The sequence below is a fragment of the Pseudonaja textilis genome, chromosome Z, assembly GCF_049901715.1.
Source record: "Pseudonaja textilis isolate UNSWEBS1 chromosome Z, rPseTex1.2, whole genome shotgun sequence".
Lineage (NCBI taxonomy): Eukaryota > Metazoa > Chordata > Lepidosauria > Squamata > Elapidae > Pseudonaja > Pseudonaja textilis.
Window position 1 is genome coordinate 44,028,584 of NC_142008.1, and position 26,413 is coordinate 44,054,996.

The following is a 26,413-nucleotide window of genomic DNA, read 5'->3' on the forward strand; positions in this document are numbered from 1 at the left end:
AAGATGCCTGTGGTGGTTGGAGTGCTCTGCCAGTGAAAACAGGCTCCCGAGCTCTATTTTCAGCTGCGACAGTCTCCTGCAACCCTCTGCCAGTGAAAATGGAGGGCCAGCTGTGGCCTTTCTAAGCTCCATGTTTGCTGGCAGAGTCACCATGGGCCAATCCTTTTCTGTTTCCAGGGCAGCCCTGTGGTCCAGATCTAAGCTCCCCAGGGGCTGAATCTGGCCCCCGGGCCTTTAGTTTGACACCCCTGAGATAGATAAATGATAGATAGATAGATAGATAGATAGATAGATAGATAGATAGATAGATAGATAGATAGGCAGGCAGGCAGGCAGGCAGGCAGGCAGGCAGATGAATAAGCAATGCACTCCCTTGAAGCAAATCGTGAAGAAAGCTGGGCCACTGGCATCACTTATAGAAACTGAAAAAAATTCCTGCTTCCAGTTTGAGTTCCTTTGGCGACAGACAGAAATCGACGATCATGCATGGTTTCAGTCCGGGCTCGCCGCCGGAGCACCCCGAGCCAGCTGGTTTTGGGGCTAAGCCACCCCATAGAGGTGGTGAAGAGGGGGGAGACTGCCAGCAGGGTTGAGGAGAGCCGCATTTCTCCTCCTCAACTGGCCATTACTCCCTTTCCCAAAGGCGGTTGCAGCGGTGGTCAGAAATGGCCACCTCAAAGAAGAACTCGACCAGAAAAGAATGTGCAGGAGGAAGATAAGAAGTGAAAGTTTTGGCTGACCAGGTTAAATTGCAAAAGCAACAACTAAGGTACTCTGGAATTTAAATTTACAAAAAAATAACATCGCTCCCAAAGAAGAGTCGGAAACAGCGAAGGAAAGGGAAAAGGGAAAGGTTTGGTTTTTTTCTTCTTCTCTCCCTTTCCCTATACTGAGAGACTTAAATAAGAAATCGGAAAAATCTGACATCAACAGGCAATTAAGCTGAAAATAAAACAAAATGTCAAAGGGATAATAAAGATTTCTGGACACTAATTTTTTTTTTCATAAGCAGGAAGGGAGAGAAAAAGAATAAAAGGGCAGGATCTGGAAAGAGGGAGGAGACTGCCTGGAATTAAAAAGGATCTACAGTAAAACTTCTAAAGGATACATTTTAACTGAAACTTTGTAACTAAACAGTAGAACCCCAGGAAGAGAAAGTGAAAAAAAAAGAGCAAAAAGAAACAGCTTGCGTGTATTTGGATTACTTGGTGATCTTTGGATTCTTGGTTATTGCATTTGAATGACTAAAATCAATCGGGTGGTTGTTTAAAAATTTATACAATGGCATCACTTCTGGATGAATTGAAAATGGAACTTAAAAAGTATAAAGAAGATGCACAAGAAGGGAGAGGTTCTTTTGGCTTCATTTTTCAGTTCTTAGAAATGGAGATTTGGAACTATGAGAAACAACAAGAAACGTCTGTAAAACAAGAAGACTGGGACAAAGAAGAAGCCATCTTTAATGAACAAGTAATTCTATGTGGGGAAGAAAAAGGAAAGGGGCGGGGAAAGAGAATGGAGAATTTAAGACTTAAAAAAACAACCAAAGAAAAGAAAAATAATTCGAAAAATGAGTATAATACTGGAAAGCAACAGAAGAGGGGAAATACAGAAGAGAGAAATAGAGGCAGAGAGACAAGGGGGTAAAAAGGGGAGAGGGAAGAAGAGAGGGAAGAAGGAAAGGAAAAGAAGTTGCAAAGGACCGGAACAAGATATAGAGAAACAGGACCTATTTAGAGATAATGGGTGAAAATTTAACTGAAAAAGGGATTCTGTAACGGTACATAAGATTGTATTGTTATATTAGTAATAGAAATAACTTTAGAAAATTGGAAACAATGTATGATTAAAATGAGTGATAAAATAGTTAGTGTAATTTAGTGAAATGTTTGTTAATAAAATAAGTGAATTAAAATAAATGAGAAAATTGAATTTGGAAGGGACGGGAACATTTTAATTAGTTAATGTTTTATAAAATATAAATGAAGGGGGGGAATTAATTATGGAAAGCTTATAATTGTTCCCATAGAAGTATGATATTTAATTGAAAAGTAATGTTAAAGAAGTTAATATTTTAATGAATATTAACATTAATGATAGAATAGAAATGTAACCCAGGATTACGCTACAAGAAATGTAACCCAGGATTACGCTACTTTCAAAAAAGATGTTTTATTTGTATTTTTTATTTTTTTGTGAAAACTCAAATAAAATTTACAAAAAAAAAAAAAAAGAAAGTGGAAAAAATTCCTGAAGGATGGACATGGACTTCATTTGCTTTGTGATAGAGATGAGAACTCCGATGAAACATTAAGATGGATTGAATCATTCCCACACTCCAAAACACAGGGTCCATGATCGCAAGTCCTTCATTATGTAATTAGCTAATTTATATAAACAACTGCATACCCTATTGATACAGTTAATCATCATTACACTGATTTATTCTTATTTATTTGATTTTTGATAACATTTTTCTAAAAATTATGAGCAAAATTTTTATATCATAAAAAGGACGATGCAGGGGAAAGACAATAGCACACCAAATAAATCACAGTTTCCTACTTGTGCACTCACTTACCTGGAGCAAACACTATAATTCATTGGAACGTAATTCTGAGAAGAACATATGTGTGATATCACTAGTATCCTCTTACATGAATGGTGATTTTTCATCCAAATACTATATTCTGGTTGTTCAATTACTCAAGCTGTCTTTTTCTTTTGCATTCTCCATATCAGAAATGGCTACAGTAAGCTTTGAGTATCCCTTGCTCAAATTAATTAGATTTTTGGAGTTTTCCAAATGAATGCTTGGAAAAGCTCAATAATCAGGTGCATATTTTTCTAAAACTTGAAACACTATTTTCCATATCCCCTTCCCTTTTCTTCTAGTTAGTTTTGTTTTCATAAGAAAAAAAATTAATTTGGTAAGAATAAGGGATGGCTAGCTTATGATAAGTGGCTTATTTTCAATCAACAAAATGCAAGGTTATTCGGGGGTTGTCAGTTAACCTAGAAAAATGGATTTTTCATAAAACATTATTAGAACTGTGATTCAAATTATATTATCAGTAATACTATATGTCAAAAACTTGCTTACCCCAAGTGGGTGTGTTCCTTTTTGGAGTTTGTTGTAGGGACTGTATTTGGGTTTTGGAGGTTTCCCAGCAGCTCTGTCTTTGTGCCTTCTACTACTTATGTGCTGTTTGAAAACAAACACTCTTTGTTACTACTATTCTTCAAATGACACAATTTACTAACTTCAATATTTAAGAATGATAAATCTATTTTTTTACCATAAATAAAAATCTGGTTCAAATAAACCGGAAAAATAGATGAACAGATTTTATCATAAAAATATCCATCTATTTTTCTGTTTGCTCTGAAATGATGAACACAAAGGTTATATACCATATAAATTAACAAGGTCTGGTTTTGTAAATTATCTTAAATGGAAAACTATTTGAGAACTCAAGATGAGCTCACTGATAAATAATCTCACTAGACTAATACAGATACCCGTAACTTACCATATGTTTATGGAGATTCTCATTCAGGTACTCCTAACTTAATGGCTATAACTGGGACTGGCAGCTCTTTCATTAAGCAAAGTGGTTGCTAACTGGGAAATCACATGACTCTATTATACCTCCTGTTTCTCTCCCTTCACCCCACCTCTTCACCTTTGGAGCAATCACCACAGGACTGAGGTAGCTGTTTGCCTGCCTGTAACTGACTTTCACATCTTCCACTTTTGTTTGTCTCCCTAAGGTTTTACCATAGGTTCCCTTTTCCCTGGCTGCCCCATCATTGGAGTAATTGGAATGAAGAAATTAATAAACTAATTTCTATTTGCATTTATTACTGAGTAAGGGATTACAAGAGAGTAAGCAGACACATTGGGGGATACAATCAAAAGCAATTCATTGGCACTGGTAGCCATGAACAGGCTATTAAAACAATACAATATATTTTGTAAGTTGTTATATGAGGAATAAATCCTGAAGTATCACAATCTTCAACATCAATAAATGATAGATCAGTAATAAAATGGAGGTGTTTTTTCAAGATGGACATATATATATATGATGGGTGATACCTTATAATAATAACTTTGATGAAGAATACGGTATTTTTTAGCAATATAGAATATTCTTCCTGCAGAACAAATGTATCATTAAAATGTCCTCTTTTTGTTCAGACTCAATAGACTCAAGAGCCTATTTCCCTTAGGTTAGGTTGATTTATGCTTCCTATCAGAAACCCTTATGTAACACTTCGGAACTGGGCTTCCTATCACAAACTGCCTTGATCTGTTAACGGCTATATTTTATCTATGCGAATAAATAGCACTTGCCTTAAATTGTTCTCTATGACACTTGCATCTATATGACAAACAATTTATCTGTAGCACTTCATCCCACAGAGAAACATCCTACCATTTTAGAACAATAAATCAACAAACTGGAATATCTGTCAGTAGCATTTCAATGCTTATAAATCTGAGACATACAAACAAATATTAGACTAGCATTATTTATTTATTTATTTATTTATTTATTTATTTATTTTGTCAAGCAATTATTAGATAACAGATATAAGTATAAACATGGTTATGAATACATGAAATGGATACAAATAAGAAAAATAAAAAGAAACAATAGGACAGGGATGGTAGTCACATTGGTACGTTTATGCACGCCCCCTACAGACCTCTTAGGAAAGGGGTGAGGTCAATAGTAGACAATCTAAGGTTAAAGTTGGGGTTTGGGGAAGAAACCACAGAGTCAGGTAGAGTATTCCAGACATTGATCACTCTGTTGCTGAAGTCGTATTTCCTGCGCTCAAGTTTGGTGCAATTAACCTTGAGTTTGTATCTATTGTGTGCTCTTGTGTTGTTATGGTTAAAGCTGAAGTATTCATTGACAGGTAAGTCATTGCAATATATGATTTTATATACCATACTTAGATCAGACCGAAGACGGCATAATTCAAGGTTTTCTAGGTCTAGAATTTCAAGTCTGGTGGCATAAGGTATTTGCAATGAATAGATGAGTGGAGAACTCTTCTTGTGAAATATTTCTGGACTTTCTCAACTGTGCTAATATCAGATACATAATGTGGGTTCCAAACTGATGAGCTGTATACAAGTATTGGTCTAGCAAATGTTTTGTATGCTCTAGTTAGTAGTGTGATATTACCAGAGAAAAAGCTACGTAGGATTAGGTTAACAACTCTTAATGTCTTTTGGCTATGTAGTTACAGTGGGCTCTAGCACGTAGATCATTAGAAATGAGTACTCCAAGGTCCTTTGCAGAGTTTGGATCATCAACAAGGTCTTGACTATTCAGCTTGTATTTTATTTTCTGATTTTTTTTTGACAAGATGTAAGACAGAGCATTTATTTGTTGAGATTTGAAGTTGCCGTTAGTTTGACCATTCTGATACATAGTCGAGGTCTTTTTCAAGGGTAGCAGTATTGTTGGTGGTGTTGAATAGCTTTACATCATTAACGAAGAGAACGCAGTTGCTCTTAATGTGATCACAGTGGTTATTTATGTAGAGTATGAAGAGAGTTGGTCCTAGAACACTGCCTTGGGGACACGACTGTTGACAGGTACAGAATTTGATAGGACGCTCCCAATTTTGACCATTTGTTGTCTGTTTGACAGGAATGCTTCTATCCAGTTATGCAGTTGTCCAGAAATACCATAAGATTTTAGTTTTAGGAGTAGTTTTTCATGTACCACTGAAGTTTACAGAAGTCTATGTAGATTGTGTCTATTGCTTTGCCCTGATCAAGTTGTGTAGTCCACCTGTTTTTGCAGTGTAAGAGTTGCAGATTACAGGATATTTTTTTTCTGAAACCAAATTCTTTATTAGAGAGTAGGTTGCTTGTCTCTAAGTGGAGGATAATGGATTGGTTAATAATTGATTCCATGACTTTACAGGTGATGCAGCATGAAGAGATTGGTCTGTAATTTTCAACTAGGCTGGAGTCTCCCTTTTTGAAGATGGGGATGACTGTGGCTAGTTACCATAGGTTTGGCAAGGAGCTGGTCCTGAAAGATTTTTCAAAGATTATGCTTAGAGGTTTGGCTACAGCAGTGGATAGCTTTTTAAATAAGTAGGAACATATTCCATCTGGTCCAATAGATAGAGATGGTTTTAGATTGCATAGTGCTTTTTCAACATTGTCTTCTGTAAAATTGATATGTACTAGATCACTGTAGTTGTCTGTGGTTCAACTAGGGAATACTGGCCATGATCCATTGCTGCTTAAAAAATTCTGAGCCAAAGAATGTGTTAAAGAGCTTGGCTTTAATGGTGTCATCGTTGCAGTCTTTTCCATTAGATCCTTTCGGGGGCGGGGGTGGACCTTGAGTCTTTTAGTTTGTTGTTTACAAAATTGTAAAAAGCTTAGGTGGAATTGGTGCGTAGAAGGTTTTCTTCTTGTTTAATGTGCTAATTGGTGCATTCAGTCTTTATCTGGTGGCAGATATTTTTGTATCGGCTTTTGAATTTGGCAACATGACCAGATTTCTTTTTCCGCCAAAGTGATTTCTTTTTGGATTGAAGCATCCTGATTGTTATGGGTAATTTGTTTTTTTCTGGTTTTTGGAGTTGTTATTGGTATAATAACAATATATAGGTACATATACTTTGATGATTCTTTTGATTTCAATGAAAATATGTTGTAATGGTCTTCTATAGTATTGCATCCAGTGAATAGAAATTGCCAATCAAGAAATGAGAGATCGTTGTCTATAAGATCATAGTTGCTTTTTTTGAAGTTATAATTGGGGATCCCATCATTATGATGATTTTTGTGTGGACTTTATGATGATTTTTGTGTATGTTGAGACAAAAGTCAATCTTGTTGTGGTCACTGTTGGAAAAGGGTTCTTTAATTTGTATTCTGTAAATTGAATTCAAACTATTGCAGAAGATGAGGTTGAGGCAGTTGTTAAGTCTAGTATTGTTGGTTACTAATTGTTCCAGTCCCAGATTTGTTAGAGCATTGTAGAAGGTTGCATGTATGAGTTCAGTTTTACATTTGTTTAGGGTCCAGTTAATATGAGGTAGATTGAAGTCACCAAGAAAGATAAAAGCATGTGGGCAGGATGTTGCCCATGTTAGTAGTGAATTTAATTTGTTTACATGTTCGAGGTCATAATCAGGGGCTCTGTAACATAATAAGAATCAAAATGTGATATTTAAGGACAGTTCACAGATGATGGTCTCAGGAAGAGCTAGCTCCTGGGTAACTTGGATGTTTTTTAGATGTAGAGACTTTTTACAGAAGATAGCAACACCACCTCCTCTACGGATTTCATGATCTGATTGGTAAACATGATAGACTCTTACTGTGGTAATGGAGTCAGGGAGAGATGTGTTGAGCCATGTTTCACAGACAAATATGATGTCGAATTTAGCCATATTTAGTAAGAGGAGAAATTCAGGTATTTTATTCACAAGGCTTCTTGCATTGAGTAGCTTGCATTTAAGGCCAGTTGTAGTTGGAATTTAGGTAGTTAGGGGCATGAGTGCCTAGTTTTGAGTGATAGTGGGTTGGATGATGTAGGGTTGGATGCAGATTTGTGGGTTGTGTGACTTACTTTTGATACAATCAGCACGGTAATCAATGTACAGATCCTTCTCTCCATTGTCTAGATGCTTTTTGAGTTCTGTGAGGAGTTAACGGGAACAGATTCTTTGCAGTATGGATAAGTCTGGTATTGAGCAAAGTTTGTTATGGCTGGGTTTGGTTTTTGCAATGGTGTATATTGTATGGATGAATATACGTTTGCTGGACTCATTTTTGCAAACAACTCTACAAAATCCTGGGGCCACCGAATTGTCATTGTATTTAAACTCAGGGCCATCTCTGGTTATTTCAATGATATCTTCAGGAGAGATGTTTGTTGTTTTTGAGTTGCTTATGATATTGGTGACATCATCTGATTCGTTGATGTTTTCAAGACCAAATAAGATGGCATTTGGATGTTTCTGATCACATTCCATGATGTCTCTGATGAGTAAGGAGATATCATTTGTGGAATTATTTGATGGGATAGTGATTGGTTTTGGCTGTGGGTTGGTGTTTATTTTTGATTGTAGCTGTGATTGTAGTTGAGGTAGTAGTTGTGGTAGTGGTTGTTGAGTTGGGATTTGAGTTTGAGCTGGTAGGTATTTGCTTATCTGTTCTGTATTTTTTTTCGAGAGATTAGGCTTGCTTGCATAGTTGTTTCAAAACGTGTTAGAAAGCATTCTTCTATTGAGTGAATGAATGATTCTATGCTTTCAACTCTGTCAGGCAGGATACTTAGTTTGTTTAGCTTAGGTAAACATGATGGACATAGACAAGGGAATGTATCTGTTTTTTTTAGGAAATCAGCTAGGCTTTTGTTTAAGTTTAAGCAGGCAAGGTGGGCTTGATTGTCACATAGGTGGCATTTGGTGTTATTTTCATTTTCATTGATGGTTTCAAGACATTGGAAGCATGTGCAGGAGTCTGGGATGTCATTGGTAGAGATATTATTCTTTTGTTGTTATTTGGTAGTGGAGGATTTGGAGTTTTTGGCTGGCATGGTCAATGACAATAGTACACTAAACAATTACAATAGCTAATTAATGTTATAGGTAGACAGTTACTTAATGAATGTTGGTAATTAATAAATGTTAATTGATAAGTTAGAGAATGAATCAAAAGTAAGATTACTTATTACTAAAAATCAATCAATCAATCAACTAGATAATCAATGATACAGTATTAAATCTCTATCAATTCAATAAATCAGTAAATTGATGGTCATTTAACAATTAATTATTATACTATTAAATGATAAATCGATTATTTTAGACAAAGCATTATCTATCAATAATTGGTTTTGAGGTAATGAAATAGTGGAGGTAGTGAAGTATTGGAGGTTTGTAGTGAAAAGTTCCTTTGTTTTTCCTTAAAGCCACATTGTTTTGTTTTTAAAGAGGAAGCATTACTGCTTGATGGAGAAGATTTGAATGAACTTTCCAATCATCTACTTGGGGGTTTGGAATTGATGAAATTTGGGTGGAGATTATGTGGAGGTTGTCCAATCAGCTGAGTGGGGGTTTAAATGCAGGCTGACTAATCAGATGGGTGATTTAAATGAAGACTGTTTAGGAGATTATTCCTCTCAGATAGGGTCTATCAAGTCTCCGTGAGTCTCTTGGCCATTCAGAATCACACTCTCCAGCTCTCCTCCAGTCCCAGCTCTTTTTAGGATGTTTAGGTCAGTTCTGTCTCTTTCTCTGCAGTTCAGAATAACACTTTCCACCAATCACAGCTCATTCCATGCAGTTCACTCTATGCTGCTTGGAACGGTTCACTCTCAGAATCATTCTCATTATAAGAGTCAGAATCACGCTCTCATCTAATCACAGCTCGTCCCGGCTCTTAGCACTATCTGCTCTCCACTATCCGCTCTCTGCACAGAATTGCACTATTCACTATCTACCAGTCCCAGTTCTTTCAAGTCTCACCTATTCGGAATGGCGTCCTACGGAATGGACTTTCCACTCAGAATGTTGTCCTGGCCTCTCTGCTCACTCTCTCCACTCACTTTTGGGATTGCCAGCAAGTTCTCTGTTCTCGGAACCTTCCGAAACCTTACGACAATCCCGGTTGAGGTAGGTCGTGGCTTCATTGCCCCAGACCCCACTCCCTGTCTCCAGTGATGTGGTTAGGCATTCACCTCGATCACCATCTTGGATTCCCCCTTCATCTTGTTTTGCTCTTTTTAACTACTAACTTGGTGATCTGGGGCATATGAATGTCATCCTCTGATATATCGGCAGACTCTGCCAGTAAACTGCATAAATGTGTTTTAGGTTGTGTGGTCTGCTTTGGAAAAACTTACTTTAAAAGGTGTTTCACTCATTTTGAACCAAATAAATATAGTATATATTATTTCCACTGCCTAAGTTAGTCTTTCCTCAAGATAATGCTCTCTTAGATTATATATAAAAATGTTGTAAAAATAACATTGTATAGTTAACAGGATTTCTAATTTTGAGGGGGAAGAGTATAGCTTTTGGGCCTAATTTGATGCTTCTTGTCTAGAGAAGAATCTGTTTATACAACAATTCATATTCATCAAAATATCCATTTTTCTGCAAAAGACATGGGGCAAGTAAAATAACAGAACACAAGGGTACATTATGTCATTCTTAAATAATTTAAGTTGAAATAATTGTCAACATAAGACAGTTTAATGAAAATATAATTCAGCAAAACAAATGCACAAAATCATCATGAACCATATGGCATGGCTGTGCAAACTGTTCAGAAACATGCCTTGTGGCCTTAGAAATAATCCAGTAAATGTGCTGTCTGTTCAGAAGCATGGAAAGGGATGTGAAAAATACATGATAAACTTTTCAGAGATGTGACACCTTGCTGAATCAAGCAGCAGGTTGGGATGAAATGTCTATCTCTCTAGTTTGCACTACCCTATCCTGTTGGTAAGAAATCAAAGAATCATATGATTGATTCACACACCATAATGTTTTAGCATTGTTGGACTCAAATAGATATGTTTCCTTTTATTTCTATAGTTGAAAATACAGTACTATGATATCTGTGTCAATCTCTGGAATCACAATATTGAAATTATAGCAAAACTGGAAAGCACCAGTCATTCTTGACAAATGATAGATGATCATAATACCATCAGTGGCTCACATAAACTCCTAAAAATTGGCAGCTTTACTGATCCAGACTTAAGAACCTTGAACTTCTGGAGTTTAGGAGCAATAAAAGACATAAGTTGCCAAAGTTTAGTACCTGTTTAAGTTGTGTCTCAGAATTCACATGTACATCACAAATTTCACAGTGAAATGTTTTGTTCTGAAGTCCTGTATTTCCTTTATTGATGGGTCCTTTTCCTTTAATACCTGTCCTAGGAAAGGCTTTGATGGTTCCACTCCCATTACGAGCTTCTAACATAGTTTTGTGCTTTGTACCTAAAAATGTTAAACATATAAAAGAATAATATTAGAAAATTGTTTGAATAAAACCTTCGTCTTTCTCTGGATTAACGTTCTCCAACATGTGAGGAATTTAATTTCTTTAGCACTATAGTCAGAACCAAGAATATTACAAAGTCTGAATACTTAAAGAATGGAAAGAATGGAAAAGCTGTTCTAGCTATACCTCAGGTTTTATACCAGATACTTTTTATGCACCCATCTGTATTCTTCATATTGATTTGATGAATGATAATCATATTAATATTGTATATCCATATATCTAGCTATTAATGCTACCTAAGTAATTATAATTTCATATAAAAACCTGGGAAGTTATGATTATTATTTCCATACACTGATACAATTTCTAATGCACCCAAGGTCCATGGCACATATGACTAATGGGCCCCAAGTTATTTATTCCTCAACTTTTATGCTAAAGAAGCTGTCACCAGTATGTACTAATGTGTGTGAGAATCCTCACTGAAGCTAAATGTAGAGTTTATTTTGATCACCAGCTGCAGCTAATTAAACATGTCTTCCCATAAACGATAAAATCATTTGTACATTGGTTTGAATCATTGCCACATATTCTAATTGGATTATTAACAATAATTTTGAAAACCTGCTGCTAGTGAAGGAATTGGCACCATCTCAAAAAACCTTTTTGATAGTGCACACTCCATAGAAAGGAATAGAAATTAAATAGCAACACAGTCACCCTTTTTAAAAAGAATGTATGATTAACTTCTAGATGTCTTTACCAGGAAAAATATTGCTTCTAAAAACTAAAGTATTTATAATAAAGGTCTATTCTATTCCATGCCATTGTTTCTCCAATAGCAAAAATTTCCCAGGAGTCCATATATTTTTTAAAAGGGGGAGGGAAATGCAAAGTTAGTATTTGTCATAACAACTTAAAATATTAATTATTTCCAAACATTTTACAAAAGTTAGGCAGTAAGTACACAAAATCCTTTTTGATCTAAAAGCAATAGCCATACTTATAAATTGCAAGTATGGGAATTTTTCAGATTTGCCAGCTCTGGATCCCAAATGGATCTCTTTTTCAGCTTCTTTAATGAATCAGACTGAAAGTAAAACAATTTTCATAAATTACATGTAAGTGTGAACAATCCACTGAAATAACAACAATAATGTTCTGTGTATATATGAGATATTATTCATTTTTGAAATAACCCATGCAATAAATCATGATTTAAAAAGTGACACAAGACTTTTCCTTCCTCAAAGAAGGAAAAGTAATGCACTGTAATCTAATATTTATTCTAGAAACATCCCATATAAATAGATAATAAAAAAACTGAAGAAGAATATAGGAGTTTGATACAGTAGCTTAATGATTGAACAGAGCTTATGCCAATATCGTCCAGATATATCAAAAAAACTAGTAGACCCAGTTACAGGTTCATCTTAGCTAGGAAGCTCCCTGGATTTGACCAATCAATCTCAGCCCAATCTAACCTACCTTATAAGATGCAGGGAGGGGAAAATCAGAAGAATGAATGCAATATATGACTTCCAGGAGAAAAGGCAGGAAATAAATCTAACAAATAAATACAGTTATGGAATACATAATAAAGGAAATTCAATAATTTTGGGATCTATGCACAAACTAAAAATAACAAAATTATAAAATGGAAAAAAGTTGCTACAATAAATTCAGTCTAAATTTGAAGAATGAAAAATGATTGACCACATAAAATAATCTCAAATATATAATTATAGGAAATACTTGTACTTATTAGCTATATTTTACTATCTTAAATACTTGAATGAGTAAAATAAATGGTAGGGTTAAAGGCTAGGTTGGATTACTGACATTTTTATTATATTGGTTTCTTTTTCTAATAGTCAGTGGATCAGAGCTTGCATGTTTCATGGCTTTCACTGAACCAGCTGAATTAGATTGTAGATTAACAGTACTAAATAAAATAGTTCGAAGAACTCAAGTCCAAGAGAAGAAAATATGATTTGGAAATGAGGAATTTTTTTCCTTTAAAGATTTTCAATTATGATACATCTAGTTAGATTGTTCATATAATCTCCTTAAAAAGTACTTTCTAAGTGGTTATGAAATCAATTAATGTAAGACATTTCATTTGATGAAAGGTGTCCATGCTGAAGAATGAAAAAGAACAATTTTGATTAAGATGTGTGTGCATTCAATCTATGTATGTTTATATTTGGTCAATTGTTTTTCCTAATACAGCAGTGCAAACGTTAAGTGTCCCTTTCAAATTCTGCTTAATGTTATTCTTACTTCAGCCATGTTAGTTTCTTTTCTTTCATCTAAAACAGTATTCAGTTTATGCAATCAATTGAAAACTGGTATTTGAAGAAGGAATCCAATTGCTTCTATGGAGCAATTGCAAAAGCCCCTCCTTTCCCTTTTTTTATACTGGATTTCTTTTCTTCTCATTTTTGTCATTTAATTGTTAATAAATTCATGGAAATTCTAGGTTTCTCTTCTGTAAACCACCTGAAAATCTCAATCTTACCACTGTTGTGTGCCTCCAATTGGGAGGCAGAGTTGACAGCAACCTTGCATAGTGAACAATAAAGCAACCGTTTGGCCTTTTCTTCTTCTGTCTCTCCTAAGGAACTCACGCTACTGCTGGTGGCAGTGGAAGGAAATTTATCGATTTTTGAGGTGATTTCAGTCATTGTTACACTGTTCTTCCGAATTTTGATAGCTGGAGATGTTGATATTGCTGGTGCTTCGGTTGTACTATCTGTTTTACAGATTGAAACAAAAAAATATATATACATTTCAATTCTGAAAACATTGGGTGTAATATGAAACTTGACAGGAGAAGTGGTTTAAACTAAAAAAAAAATCCAAACAGTATCATAACAACAATATGGACTTTAATAGAGGTCTTTAGTCTTTACTAGATTGTCTCAGTTAGAACAATTAATCAGTGGTATAATTGCCTCCAGAAATTGTGGATGCTCCAACACTGGAGGTTTTCAAAAAGAGTTTGGACAATCATTTGTCTGAAATGGTATAAACCTTCTTGCCTGATCTGGGGATCGGGCTAGAAGATCTCCAAGTTCACTTCTAACCCTGTAATTCTGTTACTTTCATTTTATCTGTATAAACATAAAATGATAACAACTACAATCCACTGTTCCTAGCCATGCAAAATGACTGCTTGTTAATCATTCAGTGCAGTGTTGCTGGGAATTAGGAAATGGAAAAAATATTGTTGGTAGGTTACGTTTAGCCACTTGTACTAAGATTGATCATAAAATAGAAAATGGATGCCAAGTAAGTAATACTTGCCATTAATCTACTTCAATAAAAGAGCCTTTTATAAAATGTTGCTGAACGTAATAAATTCATTCAAAAGGCTTTTTGCTGGTCACTCTTTCTTAGGAGATAAGGCAACATATAAATAATGTATGTCAGAAAATGAAAATTTTTGTAAATGCATGTATTCTACACAAACCTGCAATATTTTACAGCATAACAAAACATTTTTGCATAACAAAAATCAAGTGTCATGCTGCAGATTTCAATTTATTGTCCTGAAAAGCTTGGCAAAGACATTAGATGTTCGAATATTGTTTTCCTAGCCTGTCTGGAAGATTATAAAGTCTCTGGGTAGGATCTCTATTTAGGTAAGAAAATAATATTCATGAAAGCAAATCCTATCCTCTTAACTGCACAAATATTACAGATTGCCAAGAAATCCTGAATTTCCCTCTTTTAATGGTACAATGGATTTGCCTCCTAGATATCATAGCACAGGGAAAGAAAGCACATTAACAATAAGTGCTTAATCAATTCTCCCACACCAGTTGGCTGATGTATAATTTATTTCACTTGAAATAAGTCAAAACTTCCAATCCTTCCTTCTGCAGGAATAAAGATTACTGTCAAGAAAAATAAATTCAAATAGGGTCAGCAGAGAAATCTTGACATGTAATTAAAAAGGCTACTCAGGTTAAAAGCTAATAAACTTTTGTAATATCAGCAGTCTCAGGGGAATAAATCCTTAATATGAAAAAATTATCATTAAAAGAAAATGTTCTTTACCTTTGCTTCTTTGATGGGCAGCCAGATAAAGGATTTAATGCAAGTTTCACATGAAAGAAGGCAAAAATACACATATTTTTCTTTTGCAGATTTACTTAGATGGAGAAAATGGCACAAAGAAAAATGATAAATAATCTCAGCAAAGCCAATTCTTCAGTCTACTATAATTCTTTTCTTCCTGGACCTTTAAACTAACAAATAGAACTTGGCAGAATTACAGTTCGTGAAACTAGAAAGGCTTTCTTAACATGAACCAGCTCATCTACTCCAATGGACAGCTTTAGTCTCAAAAATAACTCCTGGAATTACAGTTCTATCCTTTTTAAAAAACTTTTTAACTCTAATTTTACTGTCAATCTTCCCTAGATAAGTTCCTAAGTAACTTTTAAAATAATTTCAGAGACACTGAAACAGCTGATCTATTATTATTTTCATTATTATTTCTTCCCAGGGGCACTTAGTTCTGCTTTTGCAACCAGAGTACTTGAACATCTCACAATCTGTGTCTTAGAAGAAAGAGAAAATAAACATTTAGAAGAAAATAGAACCAAAAAAAACCCTGAAAAGGAAAATCATTTCAGCCACTCCTGAATCATTCTGATATTTCACCTTCGGAAATGGGCAAGAGTGCCCGATGTCTAAAATAGAGCTTTTGAAGCAAAACATGAGAAATCCATTCCCTCACTGAGATAATGAGTTCACCACCAATACTCTGGTGAAGGAACAAAAGAGACAATGTCTACTTGCTGTTTTATGAAGTCTAGAATATATCTCTTCCTTTCTTCATTCCATAATTCACTTTCTGATATGTTTAGTCCTACAATTTCAACATGATTTAAGTGTAAGTTATCTCTCCATTTAGGGAGACAATTAGCTGTAACAATTTTAAAGGTGAAACAAAAATTGCTTCTATAGACAGGAGATATAATCATGAAATATAATTAGAACAGTCAATCATATTCTGAAGAGAAAAGACAGAAAGTATAGATAAAAGAGAGAGAAGAGACAGCTTATTCCTTTCTTTAATTTGCCCATTGCCTTTCTTTATCCTTTCATCATTTGGTTAATTGTTGGTTAGTGTTCTTTAACATTTCAAATAACCATTTTTATCAAGAAATGGTTTGGATGTTGTTTTGCCAAGTGATCAGGTGCCCAAACAATTGGTTCTTTTGCATCCAGGGACAATGAGGACTAATATCTAAATATCTTATAAGCTGTCAGGAGCTTCTTAATAACAACAGCAGAAATACCCCATGGGAGGCTAGTTTCCATAATACTAATGTGTGCAGAAGCTCCTCACAAGTATCAGTTCCAAAGTTTTTATCAAAACTTGGAGCCATATGATTTTATGGTCCTGCTATAGTCAGGAGCTTGCAAGACTTGACCTGACTGGCTTGTATAAGACTGGGAACAGGGATTAAAATATTACTTTTGTTTTAAGCAGAACTTGAATTTAAAAGAGAGGGCCAAGAAGAAAGCAAGACAATTGCAGAACAGGCTCACAAAATATATGCCAATGTCCCTTCCATATATATATTACACTTGCAATATAGTGAAGTTTGTACATATATCTTCACTAAACATCTCTGGGATATCAACATATCAATAAATTGATATAAACATATCAATAAAAAAGAATACAATAAATTTCGTAAATAAAAATGGAGACACTTGGCAAATATTACTAGTTGCAAATAGAAATAAATACACATTCTTTCTATAGCAAGGAAAATAAAGTAGCAATGGTTAAATTGATTTATTTTATTCAAAAATGAAAATATGTTCTTATTTAGATATCACTTCTGGAATTGGTGCTTGTGAAGAAAAAGTTAAAAAAAACTTTGACCTTGGTTTTTGTTGATTAAAAAGATTTGGTGTTATAGGAATGGCTAGTTATATATTAATGTGTAAAAGTAAAAAGTTCAGGTTGGAGTGCATTTATCTTGTACTGTGCTAAGAAGAGTTGGAAATCAATGGCCCCTTTTCTTTCTTTTTCTCTTTCCCCTTGTATCTCACAACCCTTTTTCCCATTCCCTTTCCTTCCCTTAATTTTCTATTTTTCTTCTCTTTTTTGTATTTTATATAATAAAATAAAAATGAAAAATGAAAAAAAAAGAATTATCCCAAGCTCGATCCCATCGTAATAACAATTCAGTAGTTTCTAATGCAGCTAAAGAGTCCAATCAAATTGTATATATGGGAAAAAATACTTCATAAATGATGCATAATTATAATGCATTGTCTGATAAATAATTCTTAACTAATTATTTGGGTTTAAACCAATTCATCAGTAAAAATGAATTGATTTTACATTACCAATTCCAAAATGCAGCTGGCCATTTTGGAAAAGTTATTTATAGAGTAATTTACATGACAGTCCATCTCAGACACGTTACTGGGTAGCTCACAATAATAAAATATAGCAGAACTATAAATAACATAAATAGCAGTTGAGAAAAATAACTAAAGGTAATAATTAGTAATCACACACAACGATTCATACAACCACCATCAGGGATGGGGGTCAAAGACAAAACAGGAATTTAACTGACCTTCGTGAAAGACTAGACGGGTAGATGCAAGTTTGTCTTAGGGTAGAATGATGTTCCACAGGGTTTCACAACAAAAAATCTCTTTGGGGTTCTTACTAGATTATGATATCAGGTGGAATATAGAACATGCTTCTCTTGCTGGCTCTAACAGAAAACTGGATATAGCAGTTCTGTAAGTGATCTATTCCCAAGCAATGTATGGCTTTAAAGGTAACTACAAGCAGCTTGAATTACATATGGAAGCAAACTGGAAACCAATGCAGCTTGTTGAGTAGGGGTATCACACATGCTGAATTACAGCCACCCATAACTGCCTGTATGACTAACTTTTGCATCATCTGAAGCTTCTAAATATTCTTCAAGGGCAACCCTATGTAGAGCATTTTGCAGTAATGGGAGATTATTAAGGCATGATGATGGTGAGCAGAGTCTTATTCCTCAAGAATAGCTGCAGCTGGCTCATAGCATGAAGCTGTGTAATAATATAAATGTATTATAAGGTCATTATGACAATTATTAAATTGATTAATCTATCAGTTCAATTCTTAATATATACTTTACACATATAAAAATTATTTATCCTTTTAAAAATCATTCTGAAAAATGCTCGTTATCTTGGAGGAGTCTAAGAAGAAATAAATAGATGTAGAATAATGTTTTGGCTGAGAATAATATGACAAAATTTTTCATTTTTGCCAGATTAGACACTTTATTCTGCTTATATAAATCTCTTCATATTAACAAAAATAAACACATGATTGTCTGTTTGCTATTCTAGAATGCCAATCTCATTCCAAAGCAGACATAAAGGTAGCAACCTTTCATGTTACTTTTTGGATTCAAGAAACATAAAATAACCACTTTGCCTTTTATAAAATGTGAAAAATTGAGGTTTTTAAAGAAAAGGCTGCAATTGGAACTATGACACATCATCTACACTTGATTAATATTTTGCTTCCTGATAAATTTATCTTGGGGAAATATTAAATGAGTCATCAAAACTTACAATGAAAGCAGAAAATATGTGAAATATGGGAAGACATAACATTATGGACCCCTGGTGAAGTTATTATTTACTAATTATTATTAGTTATTATTAACATTTTACTATTGCTAGATTTCACATACATCTATATATAAATGTATAAACATTAAGAAAAATACCATTCTATTTCTATAAAATACTGGCCTGTCTCTATATTTCTGACTTGATGTATTGCATCAGGGGTGGAATTCTACCAGTTCACACCTATTCACTAGAACCGGTTGTTAACATTCTAAGCAGTTCAGAGAACTGGTTGTTAGAAGAAATTACTGGCCTAATCCTGTAAGGAAGGCAAGAAGGAAACATTACAACGGCACTGAAAAAAATGACTTATGACCATTTTTCACATTTACGACTGTTGCAGCATCCCCAGTCATGAGAGGCCAGGTGAGGAGATGTGTGCCTCGATGTGAGTGATATTGAGTTGGCCACACCCAGCTAATAACATGACCACCAAGCCATGTCCACCCAGTCACATGACCACCAAGCCATACCCACCACCTAGGCCATGCCCACAGAACCAGTTGTTAAAATTTTTGAATCCCACCCCTGTATTGCATTTACACAAAATCATAACCTTGAGTTACTGAAGCTACACATATTTCTAATTGTTAGTTTTGTGGTCATTCTGTTTTCTGTGAACTTGATGTTATTACAGACTAAAGTCTTCATGTCAGCTAAGATAGGAATAAATTGTTCCATAAGAATTCTATCTTTTCTTCAATCTTAAACTGACAACTTTAAATAATTTCAAGTGGTGGAATTTCATTTCACCTACATTACTGCTTAATATTTTTAAAATCATGTACATTATATTATCACAAATGTCCATAATATCTTAAAGTTATAAATATGCCACTGTAATTACTGATACTAGGTGGCTATAGTATATTCAGATGAACAGGTACATTTAACAAGGAGCATTTAAATGCAATATTTTTATTTAAAATCTGTCTAAAAACTTTATAGCATGTGATGTCTATAATAGTTCATCCTGAGTTAAGTTGGAAAGCTATGAAGAAGTATATTCTGAATTTAGAAACATAATGGGTTGAAATCCAATTGATTTCAGCTTACTGTGATACCTCAGTACTTAACGTTAATTGATTTCAGGAGACACGCTAAGTACTAAAAACTATGAATGGCAAACAAATCACATGATCCTTTCTTTTGTCTATGCTTTTTCCTATATCAGCAACTTTCCCAGCCTGACCGATTCCTGTGCACTGTAACCACCCCTTTCTTCCTTTAGCAGCAACCTTCCCAGCATTTCCAACTTCCTGTCAGCTCTTTGTGGCTGTCTTCCTCTTCCTTTTGTAGTATGCCAAATACCAAAGAAACTATGAGTACCAGGACAACATTTTCACATCAAAATGCTTCAAGTACCAAATTTGACTTGTTTTGAAACAGCCAAATACCAAGGTACCACTATAATTTCCAACTGGAGGAAGATAAATCTCAAAGTTTAATAAAGGCATTTTTATTGTTAAAAAAGCATTCCTTACTCCAATTGTGAAAGCTTTCACAAACAACTCCCAAGACAATTTTTATCTAATAGTCAGTGAAGATCTTGTGTGGTGATAATGCAATTTATGACGAAGCTTTCTTTCCCCATTTACTAAATAATTCTTTTGAACACATTTACACCAAGGCTAAGCTGATTTTTTGATGAGCTATTGTTCATTGAGCCATCTTTGGATTCTACTTCAGGAAATTCCCCATTTGATCAACATGCTTTGTTTTGAAACAATTAGTGGAAAATAGAGACTAAACCATATTGTGGCGTTCTATGGGATTATTTGCCAAAAGTTAGGATTCTTAACAAATATGAGTAGATCCAAACAATATGTTTTAGATAGCAAAATAAAGAAGTGGTTATTGTAATAATTTAATCACTGATTATTTTTGACTCCTCTTTAATAAATATCTTACATTAAAAAAGAATTAATTTCATTTTTTTTTGCCTAATCTGGAACATTGTAAGACTGGATAGGCATTTGCTCACATGATTCTTGAAGGAGACTAAAAGGTAGGTCTGAAATAGTGTATCATTTCTAGAGGTGCAGATCTTAAGTCTGGATTATTACATCATCATGTTGAAATTTGTTGTTAAATCCCAGAAATTGTGATAGCATTTCTACTATGAAATATATAAAAAAGAAGATGGGACAGTCTGTCCTTCCTCATAGAAATTATTCTTGACACAAAGTATATATGTATTGGGTGGTTGCCAGCTGTATTTTGCTTGTGTAAATTACTGATATCAGCAGAGAAAGCTGGCCAAATAGCATCATTACACTTTAAAGTGCTGACTGAGTTAATGACGCAGTCATTATAAAATGCTCTTTAAGATAAAGCCTTTATCTTTCACATCTCCAAGTAGCTACAAATAAGAATGGAGATTTTCTTGCTCCTGCTTGGATTTAGCCATAATTTTAACCCATTATATCAGTAAGCAAATAAAGAGAAGCCTGAAAATCACAGGGAATCTTTAAATTCCCAATCATCTTCACTTTTATAATTCAGAAAAATGTATATAATTGTTGCTAGCAATTTGTCACTCCACTGTTGAGAAAAGTCTGAAGGGACTTAGATCTTGGAAGTAAATCAGAAATACATTTACTGCATCCATGAAATAAATTATTTTTTGTGAAGTTGGCAAGCTGTTTTCATTGTAATGATCTGCAGTAATTATTCATTCTTGCAAGCACCACTGCTTTGCTTTGGCACTGCACTCCAACCACTAATATTGATAGGATGTCTGGAATGTCAGCATCTAGTAAGGAAGACAACTTTGTATTTGCAAAACTTTTCTTTACATGCCTCGTTTTAATTTAAACAGAGTGCTTGGGAAATCTATAAAAGGGGAATTCTTGAACAAAGTGGCAAACATAAATCCAGAACAATAATGCATGCTAAGCCAATAATGGAATGGCCCTACATATAATACAATTGGTATATCTCTAGTAGCTTTTAAAAATGCTATCCAAGTTTGAAAGAAGTGAGAATCTGATAATTTGCAGAATAATCAATTCAGCCCTTCCCTCATTTCATTATCAGGGGCACTCTTAACAAGAGCCCAGGTCTCAAACATGGCATCAGCTTTAAAGAAGCTACAGGATGATGCTGAGTCATTGAGGAAGAGTTCAGTGCTTGGACATGTCTCTGTTCTTTCCCACAAAAGACAGCCCAATGGGCCACCAAGAATTTGGAAGCACAGCCAAATCTTCCCAAAACACAAATCTTAGGCACAGAGCAGTCTTCTGTAGTTGCTTGTCCAAGGCAGCAGTGTTGAGCTTCCAATTGGTCCAGCAGTTATTCTGTATGCAATAGTGGCCAATAGAAGAGAATGGCTGTACTTTATTTAGAGTTGAAAAGTTGAGTTCTTAGAATAGAATAGAATAGAATAGAATAGAATAGAATAGAATAGAATAGAATAGAATAGAATAGAATACTTTATTGGCCAAGTGTGATTGGGCCCACAAGGAATTAGTCTTGGTGTAAATACTCTCAGTATACATAAAGAAAAGGTACATTCGTTAAGAATCAAGAATCATAACGTACAACACTTAATGATAACCATAGGGTACAATCAACAATCAAATCATACTGGGAAACAGTCAACATAAATCGTATAGATACAAGCAACAAAGTTACAGTCCTACAATCATAAGTGGGAGGGGATGGGTGATAAGCAGTGATGAGATTAACAGTAGTGTACACTTTGTAAATAGTTGAACAATTTGAGGGAATTATTTGTTTAGCAGAGTGATGGCTTTTGGAAAAAACTGCTCTTGTGTCTAGTTGTTCTGGTGTGTAGTGCTCTATAGCACTAGAAGGAGTTGAAACAGTTTATATCCGGGATGTGAGGGGTCTGTAAATATTTTCACAGCCCTCTTTTTGATTCGTGCAGTATACAGGTCCTCGACTGAAGGCAGGTGGGTAGTAATTGTTTTTTCTGTAGTCCTAATTATCCTCTGAAGTCTGTGTCTGTCCTGTTGGGTTGCAAACCAGACAGTTATAGAGATGCAGATGATAGACTCAACAATTCCTCTGTAGAACTGTATCAGCAGCTCCTTGGGCAGTTTGAGCTTTCTGAGTTGGCGCAGAAAGAACATTCTTTGTTGTGCTTTTTTGATGATGTTTTTGATGTTAGGTGTCCATTTTAGGTCATGTGATATAGTAGAACCTAGAAATTTGAAGGTCTCTACTGTTGATACTGTGTTGTCTAGTATTGTAAGAGGTGGTAGTATGTGAGGGTTTCTTCTAAAGTCTACCACCATTTCTATGGTTTTGAGTGTGTTCAGTTCCAGATTGTTCCGGTTACACCACAAGGCAAATTGCATAACCTCCTGTCTGTATGCAGATTCATTGTTGTCTTGAATAAGACCAATCACTGTTGTGTCATCAGCAAACTTCAATATTTTAACAGATGGATCGTTTGAGATGCAGTCATTGGTATATAGGGAGAAGAGAAGTGGAGAAAGCACACAACCTGTGTTGATTGTACAGGTATCAGATGTGATTCTGCCTAGCTTCACCTGCTGCTTCCTGTCTGTTAAGAAGCTTATGATCCACTTACAAGTGTGTTCAGGTACTGCTTGTTGGTTTAATTTACTTAGAAGAGTGTCTGGAATGATGGTATTGAATGCTGAACTGAAATCTACAAAGAGGACCCTTGCATAGGTACTTGGAGATTCAAGGTGTTGTAGGATGTAATGCAGAGCCATGTAAACAGAATCATCTGTCGATCTATTTGCTCAATATGCAAACTGCATGGGATCTAACAGCAGATCCATGATGGTTTTCAGGTGGGACAGCACAAGCCTTTCAAAGATTTTCATAACTACAGATATTAGAGCAGCTGGTCTGTAGTCATTCAGTTCCTTGATGGAGGCCTTCTTTGGCACTGGGATGATGATAGAACGTTTGAAGCAGAAAGGAACATAGCACATCTCTAGTGATCTATTGAAGATTCGGATGAGGATGGGGGCTAATTGGTCAGCACAGACTTTTAAGCAAGAAGGAGTTATCTTGTCTGGCCCTGGTGCTTTTCCTGGCTTCTGTCTGTGTAATAGATCTTGCACTTCTTTTTCTGTGATCACCAGAGGTTGTGAGCCCAATGGATTGGGGCCAGATATAGGAGGCTTGGCTGTTGTTGGTGTGTTTGAGATGTGGGTTGTAGAGATAGGTGGCTGTAGTTTCTTTTCAAGCCTGCATAAAACACACTCAGATCATCTGCTAGTTGTTGATTTCCTTCTACCTGGGAAGGAGGTTTGCTGAAGCCAGTGTGTTTTTAAGACTTTTCCACATGTTTGCTGGTTCATTTGTTGAGAATTGATTCTTTAACTTTTCAGAGTAGTTTCTTTTTGATGCTCTGATCTCTCGTTAATACGTTTCTGGCCTGGTTGTATAGCATTCTGTCTTTTCTGTAGGCTTCCTCTTTGGAACAACACAGCTGCTTAAGTTTAGCTGTGAACCAAGGTTTATTGTTACTATATATTTTCAGATTCCTTGTTGGTACACATATGTCTTCGCAGAAGCTAACATATGATGTTACAGTATCTGTGAGCTCAACTAGGTCTGCAGAGGCATCTTCAGAAACATTCCAATCAGTGCAATCAAGTCAGGCCTGGAATTTCAGCTTTGCCTCATCTGACCAAGTCTTCACTTATTTAATTGTTGGTTTACTGGTTTTAAGTCTTTGTCTGTAGGCAGGTACAAGGTGAATCATGCAGTGGTCAGAGTGTCTCACAACTGCTCGTGGTAAAGACCTATAAGCATCTTTTACTGTTGTGTAGCAGTGATCTAAAGTATTTTTGCCTCTGGTGGGACAATTTACATGCTGGAAATATTTTGGGAGCTCTTTCCTTAAATTTGCTTGATTGAAATCTCCTAAAATGATGGGAAGGGAACCTGGGTGTTTGGCTTCAGCCTCCATAACTGGATCAGCAAGAGTTCGTAATACCTTGTTTACACAGGCTTGTGGAGGAACATACACAGCTATTAGGAGAAATGAGGAGAACTCACATGGAGAGTAAAATGGCTTCTTGGTGACCTCTCAGCTTGCAGTTTGCTTTTCAAATGCCTCATTATCCAACTAGGTGTTATGATTACCTGATATTACCTAACCTGTTAATGAAACATCTATAATCAAATAAACAAACTCAAAAGCACCAATAATTCCATAACAGTTTCTTTGAGAAAGCAGTCTGCATCCCCAAAATCTTTCTACTTCCTGAAACAAAGCCTAAAATCCTGGTAAATAGTTCATTAAAAATCAGAAAGACTCAGAAAAACCTCCAGAAGACTATATGAAAGCCAATACTTGAAGGGTCTAAAAATAGTTATTTCCAGAGGAAACAATCAAAATTTCCAAAAGTTGTGGAAAAGTGGGGATGGGTTAGGATGGAAGTAGTAGACTAAAAGAAAGAGGTTCTTCATTATTCAATAAAAGTCCTCTATTCTGCGATTCTGTTTTACATTTGGAAGGATATCTGCCACTTAAAAATCACCCATAATATCATCTGCCAAACTGGATGCTTCAAGTGAATTAATTAAAGGACTTAATCACACAGAATGATTTTTGTGACCACTTAAGAGATGGGTGTGAAGTCTTACAAGTATAAAACATGATGAAACTCAAAGGTGTCCAAAGTGAGTATGAACTAGCTCTCCACTCCTAAAATTATAACTCATTCATATTGGAAGTAACTAGCTTAACTTTCCCATGCAGAAACATACTTCTAAAGGCATTTGTCCCTAATGTACCCTCCAAGAATGTTTGGCTTCTCCTGCTCACAAACAGTAGTTTCCCATACTTCTCTGCCTAGAAATGTAATAATGAATATTCAGCTTTCCTGCTTCTACTTTCCTTTTCTTTAAGTGAGTGGCTAACTAAACATAAAAAAAATGATAGTGGAAAAATAAACAAAACATTAACCATAAAAAAACCCCAGAGAAAATAACAACACAGAATAAAGGTACTTCATTTGCTAAAGAAAAAAGGTTTTTATTCTATGACACAGTTTATTTTAGATTATAACAGATGGTTCTGCAGAGACATATTACAAACATACAAAGAAGCTTTTCTGGTTTTAAGTATAATATTTTAACATGCCACATGAATGTGATTTTAAGAATATTTAGAATCTTTGTATTTCTGAACTTTTTTTTTTATAACCACAATGTGCAATTTGTATCAGTATAATGAGGAAGTAACCAAAGGTCAAAAACTAGCAGAGCTGCTGTGAACTTCACATATGGGTTACTCTCCAACAATGGAGGTTGAATGTAGCAATTACTGCACACTACATTATTCCATCTCCCGGCAACCCTCTACAAATATATTCTGAAGAGTTGGGATATACCCTGAAGCTGTATATACCCTGTGTAGAAAGAGTCATAGCAGGCTGCAGGGAAAGAGAGTTAACAAGTCTTCTGCTGTGATTTTGTCAGAAATGTCACTGGATAGCAGAAAGAGTTCTTCCATTCAAAAAAAGGAAATTTTTAGCATTTAATCCATTGTAGTGGATTATTACAGGTACAAGAATGCATGAAAAAGATTTGGTTCAGGAAGAATTGAGATCCAAAGCTTCACTTTTTAGATAAACTAGCTTATTTTGTGGCTTTAGCTAAAGTAGTACTGGAAAAATTAAGGAGAAAATCACATTTTTAAAATGTTGAATAGAGGTTAGTGTTTTATAAAACAAAAAGAAAAAAATCATCCATAATATA

The 26,413-nt window shown here is 35.0% G+C and overlaps 1 protein-coding gene across 3 annotated transcripts in view; it reads right to left on the reverse strand.

Moving 5' to 3' along the window:
• ZNF385D (zinc finger protein 385D) overlaps nt 1-26,413 on the reverse strand; it is a 218,807-nt gene that overhangs the window by 6,415 nt on the left and 185,979 nt on the right. For 2 of the 3 annotated variants that reach the window (XM_087917076.1, XM_026708235.2), the window contains 3 exons: nt 13,536-13,769; nt 10,829-11,007; nt 3,104-3,205 (listed from right to left, as the gene is read on the reverse strand). In XM_087917076.1, coding sequence (XP_087773202.1) covers nt 3,104-3,205; nt 10,829-11,007; nt 13,536-13,769 — 515 coding nt within the window. The remainder of the gene's footprint in view (nt 1-3,103; nt 3,206-10,828; nt 11,008-13,535; nt 13,770-26,413) is intronic. The other variant, XM_087917078.1, reaches the window with a different exon arrangement.